At 36.3% G+C, this 26,237-nt stretch overlaps 1 protein-coding gene across 1 annotated transcript in view; it reads left to right on the plus strand.

Moving 5' to 3' along the window:
- Positions 1–26,237, plus strand: part of GPR98 (G protein-coupled receptor 98) — a 289,750-nt gene that overhangs the window by 56,975 nt on the left and 206,538 nt on the right. Inside the window, exons 33-53 of the mRNA XM_009330315.1 lie at positions 1,198–1,407; positions 5,433–5,563; positions 5,833–5,932; positions 7,020–7,199; positions 8,727–8,890; positions 9,456–9,549; positions 12,090–12,168; positions 12,802–12,940; positions 13,430–13,571; positions 13,998–14,260; positions 15,839–16,014; positions 16,719–16,843; positions 18,002–18,168; positions 18,251–18,394; positions 18,868–18,975; positions 19,464–19,722; positions 20,400–20,528; positions 20,734–20,956; positions 21,425–21,629; positions 22,621–22,767; positions 23,187–23,235. Coding sequence (XP_009328590.1) covers positions 1,198–1,407; positions 5,433–5,563; positions 5,833–5,932; positions 7,020–7,199; positions 8,727–8,890; positions 9,456–9,549; positions 12,090–12,168; positions 12,802–12,940; positions 13,430–13,571; positions 13,998–14,260; positions 15,839–16,014; positions 16,719–16,843; positions 18,002–18,168; positions 18,251–18,394; positions 18,868–18,975; positions 19,464–19,722; positions 20,400–20,528; positions 20,734–20,956; positions 21,425–21,629; positions 22,621–22,767; positions 23,187–23,235 — 3,234 coding nt within the window. The remainder of the gene's footprint in view (positions 1–1,197; positions 1,408–5,432; positions 5,564–5,832; positions 5,933–7,019; positions 7,200–8,726; positions 8,891–9,455; positions 9,550–12,089; positions 12,169–12,801; positions 12,941–13,429; positions 13,572–13,997; positions 14,261–15,838; positions 16,015–16,718; positions 16,844–18,001; positions 18,169–18,250; positions 18,395–18,867; positions 18,976–19,463; positions 19,723–20,399; positions 20,529–20,733; positions 20,957–21,424; positions 21,630–22,620; positions 22,768–23,186; positions 23,236–26,237) is intronic.

The raw sequence follows: 26,237 nt of genomic DNA on the forward strand, positions 1-26,237 counted from the left end.
CCCCTTCCCACGGGGGGGGGGTGAGTGAGCGAGCGAGCGGCTGTGTGGTGCTCAGTTGCTGACTGACGTTAAACCACAACAAGTGTGCATTATAAAGATTACCTTTTTATCAAATAGAGGAGGAATTACAATGCTAAAGATAGTTGTTATATCAAGGATAATGAAAATGAGAATCAGGCCTAAATGCTTTTTTGTTAACCTTCAGTTAGTGCAGTACTAATTTTTCATGACGTCTCTTTTTAGATTCTGAGATCGTATTGATTTCATAACAGCATATTAAAAAAAAAATTGCAAACAGGACAAACAAGTCAATGGCAGACATTACTTAAGTACCACACAGTATGACAGATGTATTTTCTATTTTCAAAGTCAGAGTTGACTGAACAGTTATTTTGAAAGCAATTTATGGGGGTATAGTAAAGATTCTAGTGTGCTAGCTAGCTTGCTAAATCATCTGAACTCAAAAGAATGGTTGCCAGCAGTGATTCTGAGGCTGACATGTAATTACATTAGTGGTTATAAGTTTGGTAAAAACTGCTTTCAAAGTATTTTGAAACACAATGTGGCAAGAAATATGCGTATCTTGTAAACTGATATTCTCATAATCGCAAAACACAGGTTATGCACATGCACTGAGCAAGAAGGTTGTGTTGTAAATTCTAACAGATTATTAGAGACTGGTAATTGATCGTGTTTGCCATTTACACTGTCATTCTATGATAGTCCAGAAGACAAGTAACTACCACAATGACAGCCCATTTTAATGCATTCGCTCGCCCAGTGAATATATTCAAATTGAGCATACATACTTGTGTGTATGGTTCATCAGAGAACTTACACACTTGGTAATTTTTTACAAGAATGATATTCCCCTTTTCTAAGTGAAATTTGAAAGTCTGAGAACTTACAATGCATACAAAGAATTCTGGGCATTCAGAAGTTATGCTTACATTGTTAATTTCTACATAGTATATTTAATAAGTTGATAATTACATTTCCCTAATGTAACTTTTCAGTAGTAATTGAATAAAACTTCATAATGACATTCAGTAACTTCTGGACAGGTAAATAAATAAATATGCTTCATGTCCTTTTTTATATTTTTTAAGTATTTCCTACAAAAGGAGATCATTAAGGCTTTTTAAAAGGTGATTTCCATGTGCACACCTAAGTATGTATATGTTCTTCTCCTTGTAGGGGAAACAAAAAAGATGGTCACACTGACCATTTTAGATGATCCAGAGCCAGAGGATAATGAAAGTATCATAATCAGCCTGGTCCATACTGAAGGAGGGAGTCGGATTCTGCCCAGTTTTGACACTGTCACAGTGATTATTCTGGCAAGTGACAATGTGGCGGGAATTATTAGCTTCCAGACAGCCTCAAGATCTGTTATTGGTCGTGAAGGTGGGTTCTTTGTGTTGACCACACTCAGTTTGTTTAACAACAGCTTCCATCTCTGTGCTTGCTGTTGATAATGACTCACAGTGATTGATTGTATCACTGTTCAGAGAGTGCCAGCAAGCAGAGAATAACCATAACCACATACTTGGCATGTATTTCTTTGAATTTTTAATTCTCGCAAGCATAGCACTGAAATGAAATCTATGGAAAGGATGAGTACACCATTTCCAAAACCATTTTATATATCATCATCTGTGCTTTCCTTTTTTTCTGAAGATCATGCCTTCCTTCTATTGGTATTGAATTTCAAAGCTCCTTTTAGCACTTCTTGTCGTATTCATTTATACCGTATTCCAGAACTGTGTATAACTCCCATCATACACACCTATTAGTAGTCATGAGCAAATCTCATCTATCAGTGACTTATAATTCACTTTAAATATTCTAGAAAATATTCCCACAGAAAGATGAGGGTCACATTGTCCCTCTTCCTGACTCAATAACCTGCTGTTTTAAAATTTTCTGTTTATGCTTTTTTATGGTAGCTAATTTGGGAATGTAGGAGTCTTGCTGTCATCACTCAGTCATGACATTTGAGAAAGAACAATAATAATTTGATACGGACCAGAGATTTCTACTAGCGCTTTAAAAGAGCGCGTTGTGTGTTTGATCTAAGGTTTGATGCAGTTTTGCATAGCATAATAATGGTACTGATGGTGAATTGCTTTTGTCAGCCTTTGGTGGAATCTCAATGTACTGCAGTATCATATCTCTCTGACGTAAACTGATGGGCAGGGAAAGTTAACAAAACAGAAATTTGCTGTACAGGAATATGTGCATTGCATTTTCTGTTTGAAGAAAAAAGTCTTTCTCAACCAAATGTGTTCTGTATTTTTCCAGACATGAAAGGACATCATAACCTTTTGGTTTTTATCTAGATATGGTTTGTGCTAATTCTGTGCTAGTGTGTGCCCAGTTTTTGTCCTTTATTCCTCCACATTAACAGTTCTGATCCACCTGCCAAGCCAGCTGCAATGTGGTAAGCTAAAAAGAGCTGTTAATGAGCACAAGGAATTAATACAAACTGTCTCATTCCCAAAGGTTATGATGACCCTGAATAATTTCCACTGGTTAAATATTATTCATAGCATGCTAGCAAATGCTGGCCATTTGGAGCTGAAATACTCTGCTATAGTTTGGAAATTACTTGATTCCAATTCATCCAGCTTGTGAAAAATAGTGCATCGTTTTGCAGCAAGAAAAACCAACCAAACTAAGTCCCTTTGATTAAAAAAAAGAATGACCTAAGGCTTTTAGATGATTTCAGTGTTTGTATTTCATTTTCAGTATCAAGGTTTTTTGTTCTGAAAACAAAATTTACCAGACATAAATTTGAATATGATTATCTTTTATATTTATTGTATTATTGAACAATTTCTGTCAAGCAAATCTCTATTATTCTCAAACTGTGCATATTATTATCACCTTATTGAGGGCAAGGGTGGCATTTTAGCACAGGCAGAGGCATGCAACAGTTGTGTGGCTATGACTGCATTAGAGGAAAATGCACTGCGGTAACTTGAAATAATGAAGAAGAGGAGGATGGCTGAGGCCCCCTTCTTCTCCCTGATCAATGTAGAAATCTAAAGATATGGATAATATGGTTAAATATTGAAAAACTTAAAATAGTGAAATTAGCCTAATAACACTTTCAATCTTCAGAAATCAATTAGTATTTGTATTTCTTTCTGGATAGGGATACCAAAGATTTTGGTAAAGCTGACTAAGAAACATGGGTCAGTAATTAACTACTTGGGGTCTGTAATTATGATGAATTGTATTTTAGGTTTCTTCTTAGTGTTTGGATTACAGTGTAACAGGCTTCTGCATCATAAAGTGTTTTGTTCCAGTCTTCAGCGAAAATCCATTGTATTACATGATGTTGTATTGAAAGAAGCTTTGTTTAAATTGTGAGTTCTGCAGTGGTATTAAAGTAACCATTTTTCTGTTAAGTATTCATTTGTTTGCAATGGATGTGCAAAATTCTCAAATAGGATAGAATGGATTTCAGTGCAGTGTTAAAGAACATGATGAATTAGCCTCAGGGGAGCTTGTAAACTGGTATTCTGTCCTCAGCTATCTGTAGAAGCAGAATCCTTACGATGTCAATAATTCTGAATTCTTTTATTCTCTTAGAAGCAACATGGAACAACTTAAGACAAAGATATGAACCTTGGTACATCTCCAAGGCTTAATTGAAGTTTGAAATGTTGAGGCTGAATAACATATACTAATTCTATTTAATTGAAAATGAGTGGATACAATTCTTGTATTACTTCTTCACAATTTTATATTTTAATTAATTATATTAAGGTCTCTTGAAGTTAGTTGTTCACATCTCTCACTGGTAGCCAATACAAATGCATCTCTCTAACATTTCCTTACCAAAGAAAGAACACGTCTACAAAATGTTCAAATTGTTCCTGCCAGTTTTAGCTATACAATACTGTCCTGTGATATAATATACTAGAATAGCCAGATAGCATCCTAAATTAGTGCTCTTTAAATTACATAATCAGGGAGACTAGCTGGGCTGCTCAATTCTCTATGCCATAGAGTAAGAAGCCACATACCACCACATCTCTTTCACTTTCATAGATGTACCTCAGTGTTTCTCAATAGATTTGCTTCTAAGCGTGTACATAACACAAATCAGATGATGGAATTATTCCAGATATTGCAACAGTGAAAAAAAAAAAACAAGTCGGTTTATAGCAATACTAAGAAAGGCTTTTTCAGTCAGTTGGGGATGGAACTAAGTTTGTCAGGTTTCTGACAAAAATCATCACTAAAATACATTTTGAAAAGTTTTTGTTTAGTTTTATTCATTCTTTCGTAAGCAAAAGAAAGCTCATGTATTATTATTTCCAAGCATCTCAATATTATAGATTTCTGCATATTTCAATCCAATGCAACACTGTGCATACTGGCAAACTTAAATTCCGTGCACTTGAAAAATGCTGTTGACATACAGATGCAATACACTTACATATTATAAATAAACATCTGTCCTCAAATGTGAATGTGTTGCATAATACTAATTTTGCCTGCTGATTTGTTTCATATTGATATAACACGTTAATTTCACATGTCCATATTTAAAATATTTCCTATTATATAAACTATATGAATTTTATAAATGTATATAAGTATTTAATATCATATAAATTATATAAATTTTCTAAATTTTATGAAGATTTCTAAGGAGATTGCTTTTTTTAATTAAAGTGCCCATTGGGTTAAATGTTATAAATGTGAAAAATACCATAATGGCTTCTTATAGATGCACATTGTAAATTGATAATGATTATCCCAGAAATTATAAGAAATTATTAAAAATTTAAATTATAGATTATTAAATATTAATATTTTAGTTTGAAATACTTTATTTTTAAAATTATAGATTATTAAATATTGACATTTTCTGGATATTTTCTTTTCTAACACTGACGATATTTGTAAGTTCAAACTCACATAAATGGAACTTACAGGTAATTACAAGCATTTTTCTGCACGCACTATGTAAAGTCAGAAGACACTGCAAATGTTAGGAAAATGTATATTCCTTGTCAGTTAGCTGTTGTAGAAAACTGTTTGTGTTATAACTGGTACATACAGCATTTACTATTTTGTGTAGTTCACAGACAGGTATTGCTCTTCTGTTTGTGTGTGTTTTGATGGGCATTTACTTTCTAAGTTATTCATCTGTACCAGGTTCCCTTGTATTTTGATAGTTCTTTCCAGGAGTGAACTAAAACCAGAAGAACCCGGGATGAGAGAGTTCAGGTTTTTTGTTTCAGTATTAAAAACAGATGTGTTATATAACTACTGTGAAACTCACTTTAAAAATATGAATGTCTTTCAGAAAAATCGTTTTGACTGTGATGCATGTTTTTGGCTTCTCATTTTTATAATTGATATGTAGGAGAGGAAACGCCAAAATATTGCATCTTACCCTTTTTTCCTAGGAGAACAGCTGCAATTCCATATTGTAAGAACTGCCCCAGGACTGGGAAATGTTACTGTTGAATGGAAGATAGTTGGGCATAATGTAAAACAAAATTTTGAAAACTATTCTGGAATACTCTTTTTTCCTGAGGTAAGTCCATAAGCAAAGCTAATGGCTACAGGAGAATATTGTAATTAAAACTGAGCTGAGAAAATGAGCATGCTTTTATAGCAGTCTTTGTTTCTTGGTCTGATTATTTACTTGCTCCCTTACTCTTGGAGTTCTAAACTGGAGGGAATTTATAGTTTTTGATACTTTAACTTGACATTTAAAGTTGTTGTTCAAAATACATATGATACAGTGATATCACTTGTATTTTATACAATAATGACTAATCACTTTATCAATAAAATAAATAGGAGACATTGAATACAACATTGTATGTTCACTTGCTGGATGACCATATTCCTGAAGAAAAAGAAGAATACCAGATCATCCTATACAACATCAAAACAGAAGGTAATGCAGAACTATAGCCTGCTATATCTTAAAACTGCCATTTAGTACTGTAATATTTTCATGTTTATTAACCCATTTTGGAGGTGTAGGACTAAGCATACTGCAACTGGTGTAAAGTATGCAAAGTTCATTCACATTAGTGAAATAGGCTTGGTCCTTATGTGTATACGTATATAGATATATATATGTGTATATATATATACATAGAAAACCACACCACAGTGTCGTTGCAGTTTTCCTTAATTGGTTTTAACCCTGATTTAACTCTGCCTGTTTAATTCAGTGGTTATTTGCTTCCCTTTAACTGAATACAAGCTTGAGCTTAGTAATGTATTCTGGATACAGTTGTCATGAAATAAGTGGATATTTTTATCTTTCAAAGCAATCTTGTCGTGTCACAAGCTGACTTTCTGATCTGGCTCTGAATTCAAGGAGGTCAGAATGTTTTATTCTTGCCATTCAAATTATAATGAGAAAAGAAGCATGAAACTGCATCCCTTCTGAAAATACCCTTTGTTAAACTGAAATTAATGTCTAAACACCAAACTAACCTGACATGGATTGTGTTGCTGTTAGGTGCCTTACCAACTTGCCAGAGTAATTTGTTGACTCTTGTAATCCATCAGGATAAGCGTAAATGGATACACCAACAATTATTCATCAAGGCAACGCTTGGGAAAGGGATTAATTTCTTAATGGAATGGTTGAGAAGTTGAATATAATTTTAACTTCTGGAGTTAATTCCTGGGAAAACTTTCTCTTTCCTTTTACAATAGAGGAGGTTTAGCAAAGTTGATATTTGGCACTGGCCCATTAAGTTTTCTTATTTCTTAATACTTTTTTGTGACTCTGTACTTAGTATGCATACAATTTCTGTTGTGATTGTATGTTCCTGTATTTGTTATAGGATGTAAATATATACACATTCCACACCATCCATAAACTTCAGTGAGCGCATCTTGCATTTGGTTTAATTTCATTTGCACTGCTGCTGGCTGTCATTTGAATGTAATAATAGCAGTAATATAAGACAAAAAAATTAGTTGCGTAACACTTTATTCACTGTAGTCCATTGATTGTTTTGCAGGAGTTTCTTCTTCAGGTGCTGCTGTTTTGGATAGTCAAGGATATGAAGCTGTTCTGACAGTAGAAGCTAGTGATGAACCACATGGAGTCTTGAATTTTGCTTCCCCATCCAGGGTAGTTTTAATGCCAGAGGAAAACAAAACCGTTCAGCTTTTTATTAACAGAGAATTTGGATCTTTAGGTTTGTATAACTCAAAGGAAGTTATACAAACTTCCTTTTTTGGAAGTTTTGTTTTGGTAATCATTAGGCAAATGAAAGCCATGACAGGGAGGCTGGAAATTTTGAAGAATCTTGGGTACAGTTGATATTTTCTGAACTTCTGGGCTTCTTACTGCGCGCTTGGAAACTAAGTTTTAGTTAAAACTGGAGCCATAGCCCTCATTTCCACAGCAAGGAGTCTGGGAGCTGTGATGTAACTAGTTGGCTATTAGGGTTACTACCTTTATGTCTAACGAATCTGTCTCAAAGTGTAAGTCTCTCCAGAAGAAATAAAAAAACAAAGGAGAAAAGGAGCTTGTATGGAATGATTGTTCCCACATATTTCCCCTCTAAACTTCCAGAAGTTGGCAGCTTAGGAACATCCCATGGGAAAAGTTGCGTTCAGACCACTGAGTTCAGTTTATGTCTCCTCTGAGAATTTCTTATTCCTTTTTAAATCAATTTGTCTTTTAACATCCATAAAATTAAGTGGTACTTAATTCCAGAATTCAATAATGTGCTGTGTGCAAAAATATTTTCTTGTGTTTGTTGCCTGAGAATTTCAACTTATATTGTGAGAGAACGTGTAATCATTTCCTATTTGCCTTTTTAGACTGTATTTAGACCTCAGCGATAATCCCTCTTAGTTTCTTTTGTTATATCTGTTTTGAAGTGAAGTGACCAGTTACAATCAATATTCAAGATCTGGACACACCACAGATTTGTAGAGGCATTTTAATGACATTTCTATGTTTTCCCATTTCTTTTTTAATATCAATCAGTATCTAATTTACTTTTGGCACACTACTCAGGAAACTAATGCTTTTAAGATAAGTATCTGTAGTAAATGTAAGTTCTCTTACTTAAATTACTGTCCATCATTATTTATTAAAACTAGGATTCTTTTATAACTTATATTTTATTTCATACAGACTAGCGTTGAATTTCATCTGTCATTTTATCTCCAGAATCACTGTCTTTACATTTGCCACTTGACTTACCCTGGCAGATTAGTGAGACGTGGCTTTATCACAAAAAAAACTATGTCTAACTTTTTCCCTTGGTAACATTTATCAGTGTGTCCCCTAATTTTATTCTTTATTGAAGTCTGTCAATCTGCCTGGGAAGGAAACTAGATTTCTTCAGCTGTATTTCCCAGCACTGTCTTTAGAGCCTTTCTTAGATATCAGTTGTTCCTGAAACATTCTACTTCCCTTAGCACCAAACCTGATGTTAATAATACATTAGATGTCCCAGGTAGTACTTCAGCAGTGTAACTGCGGTCCACAGCACCTCAAATATCTGAATACATTTGGTCCTAATGCTTTTTGGATCCACCAAAGGCTGGACTGAAAGCACATTAAAAACAATAACAAAGTTCCATTGGCTCCAGATTAATCTTTTAATCCTAATGTTTTGCTGTTAGTCTTTTCATTTTGTGGATGATTTCTTTTCTTTATCTTTCATAAGCATTGAAAAAAAATTTTTTTTTTGTCACAAAATAAACAGGTGCTATCAATGTTACGTATGCCACAGTTCCAGGATTGCTCACCCTAAGTAATCAGACAGAGGGGACCTTGGCTGAACCAGGAGCTGATTATATAGCTGTTTCTGGCTCACTGATTTTGGAAGAAGGAGAAACATCAGCTGCCATAAACGTTACAATTCTAGAGGTAAAGTCTAACCCTTTTCATTCTATATTGATCTGTATGACATCAGAAGTGGAATATTTTGGAACCTAAAGCTTGCAACCTGTATATTACTTGAAGATATATATTTCATTGTCATTTAGAAAGGTGGTTTTTATCTGAATGTTAAAATCACAGGAGGACAAATAATAACAGAAAGCAGCTCTACATATGCATAAATGAAATTTAGCTGTCTCATTAAGACTTTACTATCTGATATTCAGAACAGTGTAATTCATTGCTTGCTACAGGCTCTTGCTTGCTCAGTGGTTGGGGTTTATGCCTTTAAAATTGGGCAGAAATTTATTCATAAGAATAGTTTAGTGTCACCACAGAGTCTTTTTCATGAAATATGAAATATGAATTACTTCATAATTCATTCAAGATAATCAATTTTACACCCACTAAAAGTATTTCAGGAAAATGGAAAACTAAATTGATTCTAGTGTTGCTGTAATATTAGAGAGTTCTAGTGTGTTGCTTTTTGGTGACTTCTGTGACAGTTTCTTAAAGGAAAATGAAAAGAGGATGTACTGAATTTGTTTTGCAGGATGATGTACCAGAGGTGCAAGAATTCTTCTTGGTTAATTTAACTTCAGTGGAACTCATCATGAACCATTCAACTTTATCCCCACCTCGGCTGGGTAAAACAACTTATACAGAATTATCTTTGGCTTTCCTTTTATATGAATTGCATGCAGATTATATTACTCTGGCATATTATCGTTATTCCACTTGCTAACTATGCCAATATGAGACAGGGTATTCTGAAAGAAACATTGTAGAATATCGAACATATTCATTATTACTTTTTTAGGCTCTGTAAAAATTATAAGGCAATTTTCATAAAGGAGTTAATAATTAACAGTTGGAGAGCACAATTATCTGAAAAGTTTTATTGGCAGTGTCTTAATCTGATTTTCATTTACAAAGTATGTAATGGAAACAAAAATGTCAAAAAAATTATTCTACGTGATTACTTCGTTCACTCTTTTAAAAGTCTCTTTTTATTACTCTTTATCAGATTTACTTTCAGGGGTCATGTCCTATGGTTTTCCCACTCTTCCAGTGAACTTCATTTATCATTTGCTTAGTTAGCTCCTCGTTCTTCGGAATTCAGTAGCATGGCTGCCATTGGCTTTAAGGGCAGTTGGATTATCCTGTGGTACTACAGACTAGTTATACTGGTTATTTCTAACATCTTCTTTGACTCTTTTCCCTTTTCTTTGCATGCCTATAGAAGTGACTGAGTTAATTCGTTACAGATTGAAAGGTAACTTGCAAGACTCATTGCTGATTTGTAGAGCCTGAGCTGTGATTAGTCGAGTCTATCTGCATTGGGTTCAATGTGCTTAGGACGAACAGATAATAGTTTTAACCCATGAGGCAAAAATTTGTCCTCATTGTAAAATCTCACTACGAATTCTGTTATCAGACTATTTTCTAATCTTGTTTTCCCTGTTGGTATATTTTGATTTGTTATGGTGGACAGTTTAACTCCTTGTCAGTGCAATGCATTTATTTAGGATTTCTAGCCATCCCATACCCTCTACAAGGTATTTGAAGTATTTCTAGGAGGTGTCTAATATCAAAAGAGATGGGTGTTCTGCACATGTTAGAGGCATGTGCAATCAATCCTACACGTCTGGAACATACTGTATGTGCTGTTCCTGTCATGGCCACGTGCGTGGAATATGTGGAGTGAGTGGTATGTCTGTGATGCAGAGTTGAACACACTGAACTTAAATGACCTTTATTTCTGATCTGAGGCTTCACTGATAAGGAGCAGAAACAGCAAGCACAAAGACAGTTCTATTGTTTTCTCCATGCTCCTCTTGCTCCCGTCTTCTAGAGGAGGTGGAAGAAAGAGCCTGACTCAAGTACAAAAGTGCAAGGAATTTAAAAAAGGGAAAATTATCAACACCTGCGAATGATGAAAGAAAAAGGAATAAATGTAATGGATACAAGAAAGAGCTAAGCTGGGGGAGGGAGGCAGGGGGCTGTCAGGGGAGGGGAAAGATACCAGACGTGAAATGAGAGGTCTAATGTTGAAAGCAAAGTATTACAGATCCTGGGTGAACTGATGTGACTATGACACGACAAGGGAAAACGTGGGTTAGGGGTGAGACTGAAAGGTCTGTAATAGCTAGCACTCCCTCTGGATTTCTAAACCTCAATAACATTTGTGCTGTTTGTGTAGAGGTTTTGCAGTTACTGCTGATCTTCATCGCTACCTCATAGTGATGGGTTTGGATTCATGGCAACGACCTTTTACTTTTATTAAGTTTTATCTGAATTGATAGAAATCTTTCCTGTGGATCTAAATATTTATTGCGGATTCAGCGGAGTCAATTTGGTTGTAGAAATTGTCATTCTTTTCTTCATTTCTTTTTAAGTCTTATTAAAAGTGAGTTGAAGTAAATTAAGGTAGTCATGCGGTGCTGTTGTCTGAACAAATTAAGGCACTATTTTCTCAGAAGAATCAGGTTCTGACTGTCAAGTTCTGGTCCCAATAATTAGTGGACATTTCTGGCATTAATCTATTATTCAGTATTTTCACAGTGCAATACATACAATAATCTGTCAGAGTTATTGTGAAGATAAATATGTCTTTATGGAGCAATAGAATGTTACAGTACATAGCCTACAAAGAAATCAATAATTCTGTATTTGGAGCAGAATCTGAGGTGTGTGCCAGTAAGGTTTCTGGTCAGGCACTGAAACATGAATAGGAGCTGAAATACTGAAACATTTGTTATTCTTTCTTACTCATTTTCCCTCCCATATTCAGAATGGTGCAGTCTGCAAAATGTTGAATGTCATCATAATAAACATACACAATGAAGATAAATTAGGATTCCATGACAAATCTTGCTTTTGGTATTTCCTCATTTTTCTGTGCTGTGTTTTGCTTTCTAAATTTTCTTTAGTCTTTTTTGTATGCATTATTAAATGTAACAGTGGTAATTCAAGGCACTGTGTTGCAGTTCTAATAGTAAGGTAGTAAGGACAGATTTTCTTTGAGCCTTTCCAATTATCTTGCCCACTACCATTTTCTCCTCCACATTTTAGAAACAGAAAATTACGTATTTCTTCTACAAAATCAGTAGAGATTTAAGAAATGCTTCTATTATGGTTGAAAATAATGAAAATTGACTATATTGTTCTTTCATTTCCATTTTAGATGTGGAAGGTTTAGCTTCTCAAATTATTATTGATGCTAATGATGGAGTAAGCGGAGTAATTGAATGGGAAAGTACCAAGTAAGTCTTGTCTCCTTGAAGAACTCACTGTGTCAGTTAGTGATTGGGGTTGCCCAATTATTTTCATTTTCAGTTAACAGTAAAACTATTAAAAATAGGGCCACATCTTTGAGATGGCAAAGCATCATTCGATTCGGTAGAACTGGAAAGTGTGAGATAATTCCCACACTGCAAACCAACATGTACAGTATGTCTACTCAGAAATCTTTTGCTACCATGTACTTACTGCCACTGCTGTCCTTTTATATTGTGAACTTGCGTCACTCCCCCAGCCTCCATCCAGTGTTCCAGCCTCTGCATCCATGTAAGCATACACACTGGCATCTCCCAGATCTTCTTCTCTGACTAATTTCCAGGAGCTAGGAAGAAGGCATCCATGAACATAGACAGGCTTAATCTGCCACTAATAAGCAGGAAAAAAGCACAACCTCCTATAGCTTAATTCAATTTCGATAAGAAACAAAGGTAAAAAGGTTATATTAGACAATTGTAATGATGCTGATACTGTAATGATGCCTTTTTCCTATAAAGCAGAGAGAATGATTTGAAGTGAAAATGTAACAACTATCTACCATCTTATTCAAAAGAACATGCTCAGTGAGCACTGAGAATTTTTCTTGCTTTTTGTTTCAGTTTTGAAGTTAATGAATCTCATGGGAATCTAACAATAATGGCATACCGAAACAGAGGATCATATGGCAACGTGTCTGTATTTTTTTATGCCCAAAATTTGGAGGCACAGCTGGGTTTGGATTTTAATGTGACCTCAAGGGTAAGAAGCTTCCTTCAGCTTCCTCAAAAGAACGTCTTGTGTATTGTGCAGAATGATCTCTAGTGCAGCTAGATTTTTCAGCTTGTTTCAATGGCTTTGGTCATCTGAATAGAATGAGATAAAATTAGTCATCTTATTTTACTGTTTCTTTCTTTTTAAATACTGAAGTATTTTTAAATATGACACAATATAAACTTTCAAACATCTAAAATACAATTTTGCTTAGACAAGAGCATGTAAGATTTCATATAAGGTTTCATTTTTTTTACAACAGACCTTTTAAAGTAATTCGCTCTTGCTTATCCTCATTCTGCAATGTGCTGAACTTGTTTACTTCTGTTTCAATCAATTTATAAGGGACATAGAGATTATAGCTCTTCTTCCCTCCTCTTCCTTCCTATTTAAGACAATTCTGTTTACCTTAGTTGAAAAATTCTGTGTGTATTAACAGCTGTTAAGTATTCAATGCTTTCTGTGTTTCAATGCTAGACTCTTTTTTTTGCTGATGGAGAAAGGAATAAATCGGTTGTTGTTATGATTTTTGATGATGATATTCCTGAAGGTGACGAGAAGTTCCAGTTAATTTTAACAAATCCCTCTCTGGGGCTGGAATCTGGGGAGAACACAACAGGTAAAACTTAGTTTTGATGTTCTCATTCTTTGGCATTATATGGCAGTCATTTTCATTTCATTCTTCTGAATAATTGTATTTCAGAAAACACCGTTGCCCTGCTATGGTACATATTTATACTCCTTTGGAAAGTTCTTAAACATCCCTATGAAATCTATGCAATTAACAAGATAATAATGTAAAATAAGGAATCAAAGTGCGAACGTGAGCTTTTTAATAAGAGAGTCTAGATTTTTCCTGTCTATAAATCTTCCTAGATAAAGTAAAATACTTATATATTCTCAAGTAATATCACAGACATAAAAGCATTATATATACACTAAAGGAAGAATGGATTTGTGTTTATATTAATTTTATTTGTATATATGTACAATTATATTTTACTCTGTTAATTAAAGAATATTTCCATTATTTATTTCTCAAAAGCCACAATTACTATACTTGCCAATGATGATGGCCATGGAGTTTTGTCATTCAATAACAGCGATCACTTCTTCCTAAGGGAGCAAACAGCTCTCCATTTGATGGAAAGTGTTGCAGTATTAAATATTATTAGAGAACCTCCTCAGGGGATATTTGGCACCGTGACTGTTCAATATCTTGTAAGTGAAATTAATTCTTCAGAGGCATCAGTGGATTTGACCCCTTCTCAAGGATATATTGTGCTGGAAGAGGGAGTCAGATTCAAGGTAATATGATAGTTATTACCAAAGAAGTGAAGAAAGCTTTTTTGAAATTGTTGGAAAGATTTTAGAAATGTCTGTGTTTTTTCTTGTATTTATTTTTTTCTTATGTTTTCTTTCGTTCTCAGAGCAAATTGAGTCATGGGAGTGGGAGTGCATAAAGATTAAATGTGCTCTTCTGTAGACGTTTCTCTCGTTGTAATAGTTGAGGTAGATTGAAAACAATATAATGGGTATATAACGTTTATGTATGCATAGGAACATTTCTTTGTATGTATTCAGCATGTAGCTGAAACACAAACTTTGAAGTGAAGTGATAATTTACAAGTGTAAATAGTTAAGGTCAAAGTAAAAATCCCATTCTGTAATGTGATACTTCAGCTGGACTGAACTGAAGAGTATGCTGCAACAAATGCAAAAAATGAACAGCTCTCAGAGTCTTAAGAATAGAAAATGACTAATTCTTGTGGGAGTATTAAGCACACTGCCTCTGTACTGTCCCCACAAAAATGTCAGCTAGAAAACGAGCTAGCCTAAGTTTGTGAAATCCTGACCCTTCTGAAGGTTAATGGCAGTTTGTTTTTTTTACTATATTTTATTTTGACAGTAAATCTAGGGTCAGTAACATGCTAGTGTATTATGGCTCGTGGGTAGAATCTGAAACAAACCTTTCTGGAAACACTGGTTTTCAATTTCTGAACCTTAAATGCATTTGGAACCACAGTGCTGGACAGTGTAGCAGATCTGTGGGAAGTCAAAGACTTCCTAAAACAGTTTCTAAATGTGGTTTATTGCAGAAGTAAACAGGATCTAAAAGGTTGTAAGCTCCAGTTTAGTTCCAGATCCATCATTACTAACTTTTCTTCTCCATAGCAAAGCTATGTGTATCTCTAACTTTTGCCTGTTTGGGTAGTGGGAAGAATGACAGTGAGCTCCAAATGATAATGAAAACATCTACCTCTTTCTAGACGATCCTCTGCTAATTTGAGACCACCTCGAGAGGATCCTATTCTCATCCACGGTGGTGCAGTAGAGGGAAAGAAGCATCAAGAAGAGAGAGAGTATTTCAAATATCCCTCTATTCTTGCCTTTTTTCCTTCTTTCTTCCCAGTGCCAGTAATGGAATTACCCTGTTGCCTTGGAGCTATTTTAGTTGCCAACTAAAGTAAATTAAAACCAACTTGACTGAGCTGCATTAGGGGATCAGGGTAGCTGTACAGGAACTATGAATTACCAAGGAATGTGAATAAGTAGAGAACCGAAGTATGAAAAAAGGATCAAAACCGATTACATTTCAGAGGGTCTTATCATGAGAGGAGAAAAAAGGAGAAGGGGGAGGGAAAAAGGGGATATGCTCGTCTTAGTGTTGCACTGATGGAGGTCACCAGATGGATGACTTTAGAACCTCCACCTGAACCATCCTTGCCTCTCGTTTGTCCTCTCCAGTTTCAAGAGCTGCTGTTCTCCTGCTGTGCTACCCAAAGGCGTACGGTGAAAGAATAGAAACAGTAGCATGGTCTGATAGGGTTGTGTCATCATTAGCTGTTAAGTCTCAACAACTTTCTATGCTTGTTTTCTTGTCAGGCGCTGCATATTTCTGCAATACTGGATGAAGAACCAGAAATGGATGAGCACTTTGTGGTCACCCTGTTCAATCCAACTGGAGGAGCCAGACTAGGCACAAGAGTGCAAACTATGATTACAGTATTACAGAACCAGGCTCCACTAGGGCTTTTCAGCATCTATCCAGTTACAAATAGGTACTAAACACTGATTCACTTAAAAGGAGATTTTTCATATTCAGTAGAGATGGTATCTCTCTACAGTTTTGTTTTTGATGAATCCCTTTAAAGAAATTCAGCACTCCAATTGTACAACTTTTGTAGTTTTGAAAAGTACACTATCTGTCAAATACTATTACTGCTATACAAAAGAACAGAAAAACACTTAAAATGGACTATTCATCATTAGAAATGTCAATTTCTCTATGGACTTTTTCATAAAACAGTACTTCATTATTCCCTAAACATTCCACTAATAGTAATCCATGTAAAGAGCTCCAAACCTCAGATCAGTACCCAGGGAGTCATACATTTTAGAATTTATTTTTGTTTTTAAGCTTGTGTAAAACACACTTTCACTCAGGGCTGTTTTTCATAAGCAAATGAAGCATATGGAATGACATTTTCAAAAATCATTCAGCTTAAACCGTACAGCTGGTGTGTTAAATTTCAGGCTGGTTTAAGATTTTGTTGAATTTCCTACGATTTTGCCAACATCTTGTGGTAAGAAACATTGGACAACCTTAATGCAGTTATCAGTCTGTCAGGTAGCAAAAACAGTTATTAATATTTTCTTTTTATTTCTGTTGTATATTCTGTACTGGAATTTTACTGTAAAAATCTTACTCGTATACTATAAAAATAATATATTTTTTCTTTATTTTCACAATTCTCACATTTAGGACAGATTTCCTCATAATTGAAGAAGCCAACACTACAGTTTATTTGAAAGTTTCACGGAGTAATGGGCTCAACGTGTCTGTGAGTGTTGAGTGGGAGACATTGTCGGACACTGCATTTGGCATCAGTACGTTCACTTTATCGAGTGTCCGCTGCTTTTGTCAGAGTGGAGATAGCAAGAGACTAGCCAAACGTACAGGAGATGTAACTTTGCTACATCTGAATTTACCTGAATGTAAATTCACGTATTCAGACTTGATCACATTAATTTTTTTCTAAACATGTCAAAATTCATTAGATAAAAGAGCTTAGATGCTTAGAGTCACCTTGTCATCAGCCACTTCTGCCAGAGTTTCAATAATCTGTTTTGCTCTCCTTGCTGCTTATATGAAATTCATTGTCACTAGACTTTTGTTTAATAAAATCTGTTCTTTACTACTTGTAACTTTGGATTTTTCTAACACAGTATAAGAGACACACTTTACATAAATCTGACATAGGCTTAGTCTGAAAAAATGCCACCAGACATTTTCTGTCTATATCTCCCAGTGTGCCTACTGAGATGCATTCGTGGGAGTCTCAGACTGTAATTTCATGAACACTTTAGTCTGGTCCAAGTTAGCACTGCCATCCTTCCACCTCTCTCCGCTTGTTCCCATTTCCATGCTAAGGTGTTTTGTTCCAGTACTGATATGTGTATAGCTGCTCACAAGTCCAGACCAAAACTAACAAGGCAAAAAAGGAAATGCCTGATTTTGAACACGGATGAATACCGTGCCTGGCTCAGCAGCTCATCTAACCTATGTGTGGGATTGGGAGTTTAGCTCTTGGAGTTTAGTTCTGACAGCGCAGTGCTTTCTTCTGTGAGCCAGTCAAACGGCTTAGGCAGATTAAGAATCTTGGTGCCATGACTGCTTGTTGTGATGAGGGGGAGAAGGAGGACAAACACAGACATTTTGTAGTTTTTTTGTCACTTTTTTCACTACTTGCTATCTAGCTGATTTTCTCACTAGCTAAATTCCAAACTCAATCATTCTCAATCAGACTCAAATTGCCTATGCATCTTCCATATGCAATTGTAATATATGAAGAATACATTTATTGCTTAATTCTCATTACATCCTCAGTACTGTAACAGTTCCATGCACTTACATACACTTATACAAACTATTTAGAGACAGCTTCAACATTTCTGATACTAGGTCTGGTTTTGGCAAGTAAATCATGAATATGACGTTGAAAAAGACCTCAAGAGTAAATAGTATTTTCTTCTACTATGTTGCAGGGGGTAGTATCAGTGTCCTGTCTGTCTTGCAAAGTTTTGTGGAAGAGTCAGCGTCTAGCTGGTGTTTCTTTACATCAGGAGAAATCCTGTATGGTGTTCTGTTGCGTACACCTCCAGCTATGTTTTCTACTGTCTACCAGTGGAAAGGAGTTTTTGTTCCTGTCGAGGTAAATGTTTGCTTGCAAACACCAAGCATGCTACTTAGTAAAGAATTTAAGTCTCAATGTTCCTTTTTTATTCCTCTCTCAGAATTTCAGTATGTGGAATCCTAAGAGCTGTGAGTCTTTCCAAATCCGTGCCTCTCCCTACCTTGTGATTACTCATGGAGGAGCCAGGCAGGAAGCTTCCAACAACAGTGTGTATGCATTCATGCCTGGACGCAGGCTGTTGAAGGTAAATCTGTTTTACTTATAAAATCATAAACTAATGGGTTTGGAAGGGACCTCAGGAGGCCCTCCAGTCCAGCCATGTTTTAGAAAAAAGCACTCTGTGCTCAGCTAATTCGGGGCCCTAACACTCTGCGTGACTTCAATTTTAAAATTTTGTAAATTTTTACAGCTGGTTGTGTATTGTGTTTTTATATTTATATTTTGGGGGTGGGGGAAAATGACCTGGGAAGTGAGGAAAGAAATTGTGGAGCAATCAAGTCATAGAACATTTTCTGAAAAATGTATGATAAGTTTTATCCATTTAGTAAATTAACCCCACATAAATAGACATATTTTTAAAATTGTAAAATTACATACAGGTAATTTTATATATTTTATATATAGTTTTATATGTAATTTTGCAATTTTTAAAAATATGCGTAAACTTGTCACTTGAAGTGACTTCCAAACACCATTTTTGTCATATTTCCCTCACAGATACAGACTCTTTCTATTCTGGATACCACACATGTGAAACATTTTGCTGTGGATGAAGAAGACTATTTGATTTTTTTGAGTCACACAACCAGTTCCAGTTCCATCCAGGTTAGAATACACTTGTCTTCCCTGGCTTTGATGTGGGTAGTTTGGTTAGTTTTGAGTTTGAAATATGCAGGGATAATAAAGTACATAAGTATATATAAGTATATATTTCTGAAAAATTACTTATGTTTCTATTATGGATTTATAAGACTTAAAATTCTAGACTTGTTTAAATGTAGCAATACTCTCTACATTAACATATAGTTTTCATCTGGTTTGATTTGATTGCTAGTGTTATTTCTGTTTTGAAATCTAGCATGTTAAACACCCATAAGAACAGAAATAGCTTCTGACCATAAACCTGTTCATCTGAAGAATAGGCACAGCTGCTTGCAGTAAGGTAGTTACTTACCTTAATGTAGAGTCCACCTTAGAAATGAGGAATTCAGTTCACTATAAGTCTTCCCAGTTTTTCATCATGACACTTAATTTCTCTTCTCTTGGTGCTAATTATGACTATATAATGAAAAAAATATTTCATATTTCCACAGGTTTTCCAGTGGAATAAAGATATATTTGTGCTGCATCATCAACTTCCACTTCATAGAGCTCTGAACATAGCCTTGTTTCCTAGAGGAGGTGCTATGTACCTATTAGTTTCTTTGTCAAATACCAGCCAGAACATGCTCTTGTACCAGTGGTTGGATAATGAGTTTAGGAATCTTCATCAATTACCAGCAAAAGAAATAAAACATATGGAGGCCTGGATTTCTGGATCTGATATCTATTTAATTATTGCAAAAGGTATTTAGCAGAAGACAAACACTGAGTTTGCTAAGTGTGTGCTGGCTTGTTCGCTAGCAAGGCATTTGGGGTAAACGAGTTTAGATAGAGATTAAAGTATTACTGGGAAGTGACAATTCACCGATAAGCATTTTATCAAAGTAATCTCTGTTTTGTCCCTCAGAAAATAAAAGCACTGCGTTTGTTCTCAAATACTTATGAAAGTAATGAAATATTTTCCCAAGAACAATAGGGAATAATAACTCTATTCATCTAGCTGCTGATTGCACCCTTTCTAAGCTTTTCTGAGCTTTGTGATATGCAAAGATCATTGGTCGGCAAAGTACCTGTGTTTTTTATTACACATACGACATTTTAGGCATTGCTTTATGACTGCATCCCTATGCCTACTGAAAAGTTTATGTTGCAGTACATAGGTTTCTTTGCAATTGGCTGTTGTCTGCTGGCAATCTTAGTGTTCTTATATGTGAATCTGTGCAGAAAAGCCCTTAACTGATGTCAGTGGATGAATCATCCCATGGAGATCAGTCATACTATGGAGTTATGCACCAAGTAAAAAGGAAAATATGATAATTGGTCTCACTTCGTGATTAAAGCTGCCAAACTCTGCCTTTTGAATAGCCACCAGTGTGCGATTGAACTAACAGGCAGCAAAATAATGTAAGCTTTGTCATTTTGCTCCGTTGTAGAATCTGGAAATTCTTCTGAAATTTTCATCTGGGAGACAGGGCAGTCTACCTTTAGACACTTTCAGTCTCTTCCAGTCTGCGCTGTAAGAAACATCCATGTTTTCATGCCTCCTTCAGGTTTAGGTAAGACTTAAATGGCAATATTTGTTCAAACCCTAGTTTATAATGCTGGAATTGCAGAAATATATGTGCTCATTTTTTCATATTATTGATCAGACTTTAAAAGTTACTATAATCATTGTGCTACCAAGGGCATTTCTGGCACTACAAGGAGAACTTTTAAATATATCACTGAATATTCCTTTTTTCTCCTCCTTGCTCAATATAGTTCACATCCTCCTATCTGGTAAGGACACAACAGCGCTGTATTCTTGGAACTCGGAAAGGAACCAGTTCTCTGTAATGCTGGAAGCACCATATGCGGATCATATCATTTCAGCTACTGCAAGGTCTCTCAACTCCAGCAAGAGCTTGATTGCTCTGTCCGTAGAGTCCAACTCCCAGATATATGAGCTGACCACTATCTCCAACCAGTCAGATTTTATACCTAGGTTGGTTTTTTTGTTTCATACAACTTTCTCCCAGCTCTTGCATTTTTTTCCTGTGATACTGTTTTTGTTACAGGGAAGAGCATTATATACTTCTGTGTGTGGTGTGCTTGTTAACACTAAAGAGAATTTTTCACAGGTAGGTTTAAAACAACCTGAAGTCAAACAGCCTCACAACTGGCTTTAAAACATGGCAAGAAAGGACTTGCAGTTACGACTTGATTTTTAAAAAGCTTTTATTTAGGATAAATTAAATTACTTTCATAATTAATTTCAGTTACTCTATGATCTATTGTAATTTAAAAAAAAAAAAACGACACAAAACCCACAACCTTTAAACCAATTACTTCCTCAGGAATACAAATAATTCCAGCTCCAAAAATGCTCGTTAAATTTACAGCAGTGCTTTCAAAGTTCATTAATCAGCTATCCTCAGTTTATAATTATTTGATGTGTGTGTTTTTATGCTAGTTCAGGTGAATTGATATTTGAGCCTGGGGACATGGAAGCTGTGATAGCAGTCAATATTCTGGATGACATCATCCCAGAGGAGGAAGAATGCTTCAAAGTGTGGTTGAAAAACCCTAAGGGAGGTGCAGAGATTGGTGTTCATGGTTTTGTTAACATAATTATTCCTTCCAATGACAATGCTTATGGAGTCATTGCATTTGCTCAGGTAAAACTTCTAAGGTAAATCATTAAAATATGTATATATAATTTCTGAAACATACTAAAACTGTAAACTGGAGCATGTGACAGAATTGTTTTTCTAAAGTCTTGTAGCAACCTGAGTTAGAAGCTTTTAACATCCATTTAGCATTGCTGTGTGATTTTATAGAACCCAAGGTGATAGAAAATCCGTTCCACAGTCTGTCCCTATTGTGAGATTTTTATAATCCCCTTACATTTAGATTAACACATTAGTTTATCAGCTTGGTTTTGCAACAACCTAAAAATTCAGTTTTCAGATGGCTTATATGATAGCATCAGAGAGTCGCTACTGGTTGGTTAATCAAGGGAATTAAGTAAACAAATCTGAAGATCCTTTTCCCCTGGAAAAGATAGTAATTGGGTTATGTCACAAGATGAGCCAGTCTGCCAGAACAAAATCATTTATTTGGAAAAAATGTCAGACTGAAGGTATTATTTGGAGTGGTTAATTCTTAAATCATAAACACTGTAGAAGTTATCTAGACAGGTATATAGTAAATGCATACTGAAGATATAAAACACAGAAGAGTTCTTACTGAAATGAAACACTGCAGCTGGACTTGTGCGAGGAGGGTGAATAACAGTAAAGTAACAGCAGTAAAAATATCTCTCTTGAAGGTCCACTTGTTTGGTATCTGCTTCATATGATTTGGACATAAAATACTGTACTAAAAAAGAACCCAACAAAAAACCCAAACAAGAAACGTTCGGGGTTTTGCCTTCGCATAAAGAGGCCTGACATTTTAAATTCTTATGTCTGTGAAACCTGGGAGTATTGAGTACCTCTGAAAATTAGGACATATAAATTTAATCAATGAACATGTATTTATCTACTTAACAGTAGAGTAACTTATTGATGCCCAATGTCACTGGCCCCCGTTGAATACCCAGATCCCTAAAGAAACTTTTCTTTGTAAGAAAATAATGTTATGGTTCTCCTACTTCATGTTTTCCAGAGTTCTTTATTTAAGCAAGTTGAAGAGATGGAACAGGACAGCTTAATCACCTTGAATATTGAACGTTTAATAGGAACATATGGACGAGTTACAGTAGAATGGATCGCTAATGGGAGCATAAGTGATGTATTTCCAGCTTCAGGAATGGTATGTAATAACATCACTGATATTAGGGAAGCACTGACTGTATTGTCTCAGACAATAGGTGCAGATGTACTGAAGGAGAAGGATAGTACATGTTAGATTGCCCCACTCTTCTTTTAATTCCTGCTTCATGGTCCTTTCCTGTGATTCTGGCAGTTTGCACTTCTGGCTGGCACATAATACCGCAGCATCACTCTCGCTCTTCTAGAACCAGATACTGCAATGCTGTCCAGGCACTAGAAATGTCTATCTGTAGTATCCTGTTCCCATCTTCCTTTCTTCCTGCTGTGTCAAATCATTTGCATAGGTGGGAACCTGGGAGAGTTTGCTCTTCATCCTGACCTTGTCAATACAACTGAGAGCTTCAGTGGCCCAGGAGAATATCACAAGTCCCGGTTTTCTCTGTTTCCGAAACTGTTTAGATTTCCAGCCATGTTAAAATCCAGTGTTTCCTGCTAGCCAAAGCTCTTGGTATGCCTTAGGACCGACAGATGCCAGGTTCTTTGAGTCAAGGGCCTCCACCTGGTGGCTGTCTGTAGAAGACACAAAGGCCTGTGGGCTTTGAGGCTGGAGAGCTGTAGCACAAGCCACAGCTGAGGGAAGAAAGGGCCAAAAGACTGTAGAAGTAAACTTTACACCTGGAAATAATGGGTCTGAAGTAAGATAAAAAATCTAGAGAAAAATCAACAGAGGGGAAATCAAGGATGCCAAAACAATCAAACTGAAATTATTAAAGTACTCCTTGAGCATTCCAGATGGATGCTACGTGATTTCCCTGCATAGGTTTGCAGGTGGGAAGAGACAGGAGGGTAAAATAAAGGTATAATGTTGTTCACTGGAAATTTCTGTTTGTCCTTCAGCATAGGTGTAGCCTAAGTGTCTATAGACACGTCTTCCTCATTGGGGGAGACCTAATCAAGTGGCTAGCCCTTTGAATTTAAAAATAAGAATAATATAGATAGCAAAGCATTTCTCAATCATTTTGTCTGAAAAAAAACCCCAACAAAACTGTTGACTAGACATTTCTTCAATTAGCTGTGATTTTGATACATATTATGTCCATCATTCTTTTGACATATTTATAGGTGGTGGGTTGACCTTGGCTGACTGCCAAATCTCCACCCAGTTGCTCTCTTACTCCCCCTCCTCAGCAGGACAGGGGAGAAAATAAGGTGGAAAAGCTTGAGATAAAGGCAGTTTAATAAGAAAAGCAAAAGCCATGCATGGAAGCAAAGCAAAAAGTGGAATTTATTCAGTACTTCCCATCAGCAGACAGATGTCCAGCCGTTTCCTGGGAAGCAGTTCCTCGGTACATGTAGCAGTTACTTTGGAAGACAAATGCCATAAATGCAACTGGTCATCTGTGTGTGTGTTCTCCCTGCCTCCTTACCCTCCGCTTTTATTGTTGAGCATGATATTACATGGTATGGAATATCCCTTTGGTGAGTTGGGTCGGCTATCCCAGCTGTGTCCCCTCCCAGCCTCTTGCCCAACCCAAACCTATGCTGCTGTGAGAGCACTGCTCAGCAATAGCCAAAATGTTGATGTGTTATCAACACCATTTCAGCCACAAATGCAAAGCACAGCACTATGCAGGCTGCTATGAACGTTAACTCCAGCCCAGCCAGACCCAGTACATTGCAGAAGAAAGGATGCGGAGTTGTCAGCAGTTTACCGATTCTTCCTCTTTTTTTAATAATTGAGATTAAAAAAGATTAATCTTTGAGAGGGTCTTAAACTTAAGTGTATTATGCAAGTAGCTTCAGTGAAGACAGGTACTTTTAAATAATTTGAAAGGTATATAATGAAAGACAATACGCTGAACATGAGCCAGCTATGTGTGCATACTGGTCTGAGGCAGGGCATTGCCAGCAGGTCAAGGGAGGTGATCCCTCCCCTGTACTCAGCACTGGTGAGACACATCTGGAGTGCTGGGTCTAGATCTGCGCTCCCCAGTACGAGAGACCTGGGCATGTTGGAGTGAGTCCAGCAAAGAGCCATGAAGATAACGAAGGGATTGGAGCATCTGACATCGGAGGAGGCTCAGGGAGGATTTTACAACTGTGTATAAATACGTGGGGTCAAGAGTAAAGAAGATGGAGCCAGATACTTCTCGGCCATGTCCTGTGCCTACAATGGGCACAATACAGGAAATTCCATTTAAACATGAGGAAAAAAACTTTACTATAAGGGTGGTGAAACACTGGATCAGGTTACCCAGAGAGATTGTGAAGTCTCTGTCCTTGGAAATATTCAAAACTTGGCTGGACATGGCCCTGAGCAGCTTGCTCTGGTTGAACCTGTTCTTAGGAGGGGTGGTTGGACTAGGTGATCTCCAGAGGTCCCTTCCAACCTCAACTATTGTATGATTCTATGATAATGAAGATATATGATCACTTTGAAACAACTGAGCTGTTTTGCTTGAAGTTGGAGTGTAGTTGTCAGAAAGAGGTCTCAGGTTGAAAGCCTGTTTATCTGTTTATAAAGCAGATAGCTATAGGTAGCTTGAGTATACCAAACTCATTTTCATAGAATCATAGAATAATTTTCAACTGGGAATTTGGTCTCTCTGATTATTATGCTTCTGATTGAGAATTTATTTCTTGCTTTGTGACCTGTGCTTCAAATTATTTTACCACATTGCATTTTTCTCAAAGTGTTTCTTTATGTCACCTGTCTCTCTGGATCTTGTATTTTTTTCTGTACACTTCTTTTATATACATACGCAGCCTGGGGAACAAACAGGAGGAACTGGAGCTCCATGCCCAGTCAGAAAGTTATGATATCATAGGAATAATTGAAACATGGTGGGACAACTCACATGACTGGAGGATCATGGTGGATGGCTATAGGATGTTTCGTAAAGACAGGTAGGGAAGAAGAGGAAGAGTCGCAGTCTATGTTAAGGAGAACCTTGAATGTATAGAAGTCAGCTACGGTGATTGTGGAAGCCCTGTCGAATGCCTCTGAGTCAAGATCAGAGGGGTCATCTCCAAGGGAGATCTTACAGTAGGCATCTGCTACTGACGTCCAAACCAAGACGAAAAGGCCAATGAAGCAATATTTGGGTCACTTAAGCAAGCTTGAGTCTTCAGAACCTGGTTCTTATGGGTGACTTCAACTACCCAGACATTTGTTGGAAGAACAATACAGCAGCTCACATCATCCATCAGGTTCCTGGAATGTGTAGAGGACTGCTTCTTCATACAATTGTTAGATGCGCCAACGAGGAATGAGGCACTGCTGGACTTGCTACTCACAAACCAAGAAAACGTGCTTTGTAGTATCTCAGTTAGTGATAGCCTTGGCTGCAGTCATCACAAAATTGTGGAGTTTGGGATCCTGCTGAGCACACAGGTTAGTACTAAGACAAAGGTTTTAGATTTTAGAAGAGCAAACTTAAGCTCGCTCAGAGCTCAGTTGGGAGGGATTCTGTGGGAAGCTTCCATGGAGGATAAAGGAGTTAGCGAGTG

The sequence above is a fragment of the Pygoscelis adeliae genome, unplaced genomic scaffold, assembly GCF_000699105.1.
Source record: "Pygoscelis adeliae isolate BGI_AS28 unplaced genomic scaffold, ASM69910v1 Scaffold178, whole genome shotgun sequence".
NCBI classification, from domain to species: domain Eukaryota; kingdom Metazoa; phylum Chordata; class Aves; order Sphenisciformes; family Spheniscidae; genus Pygoscelis; species Pygoscelis adeliae.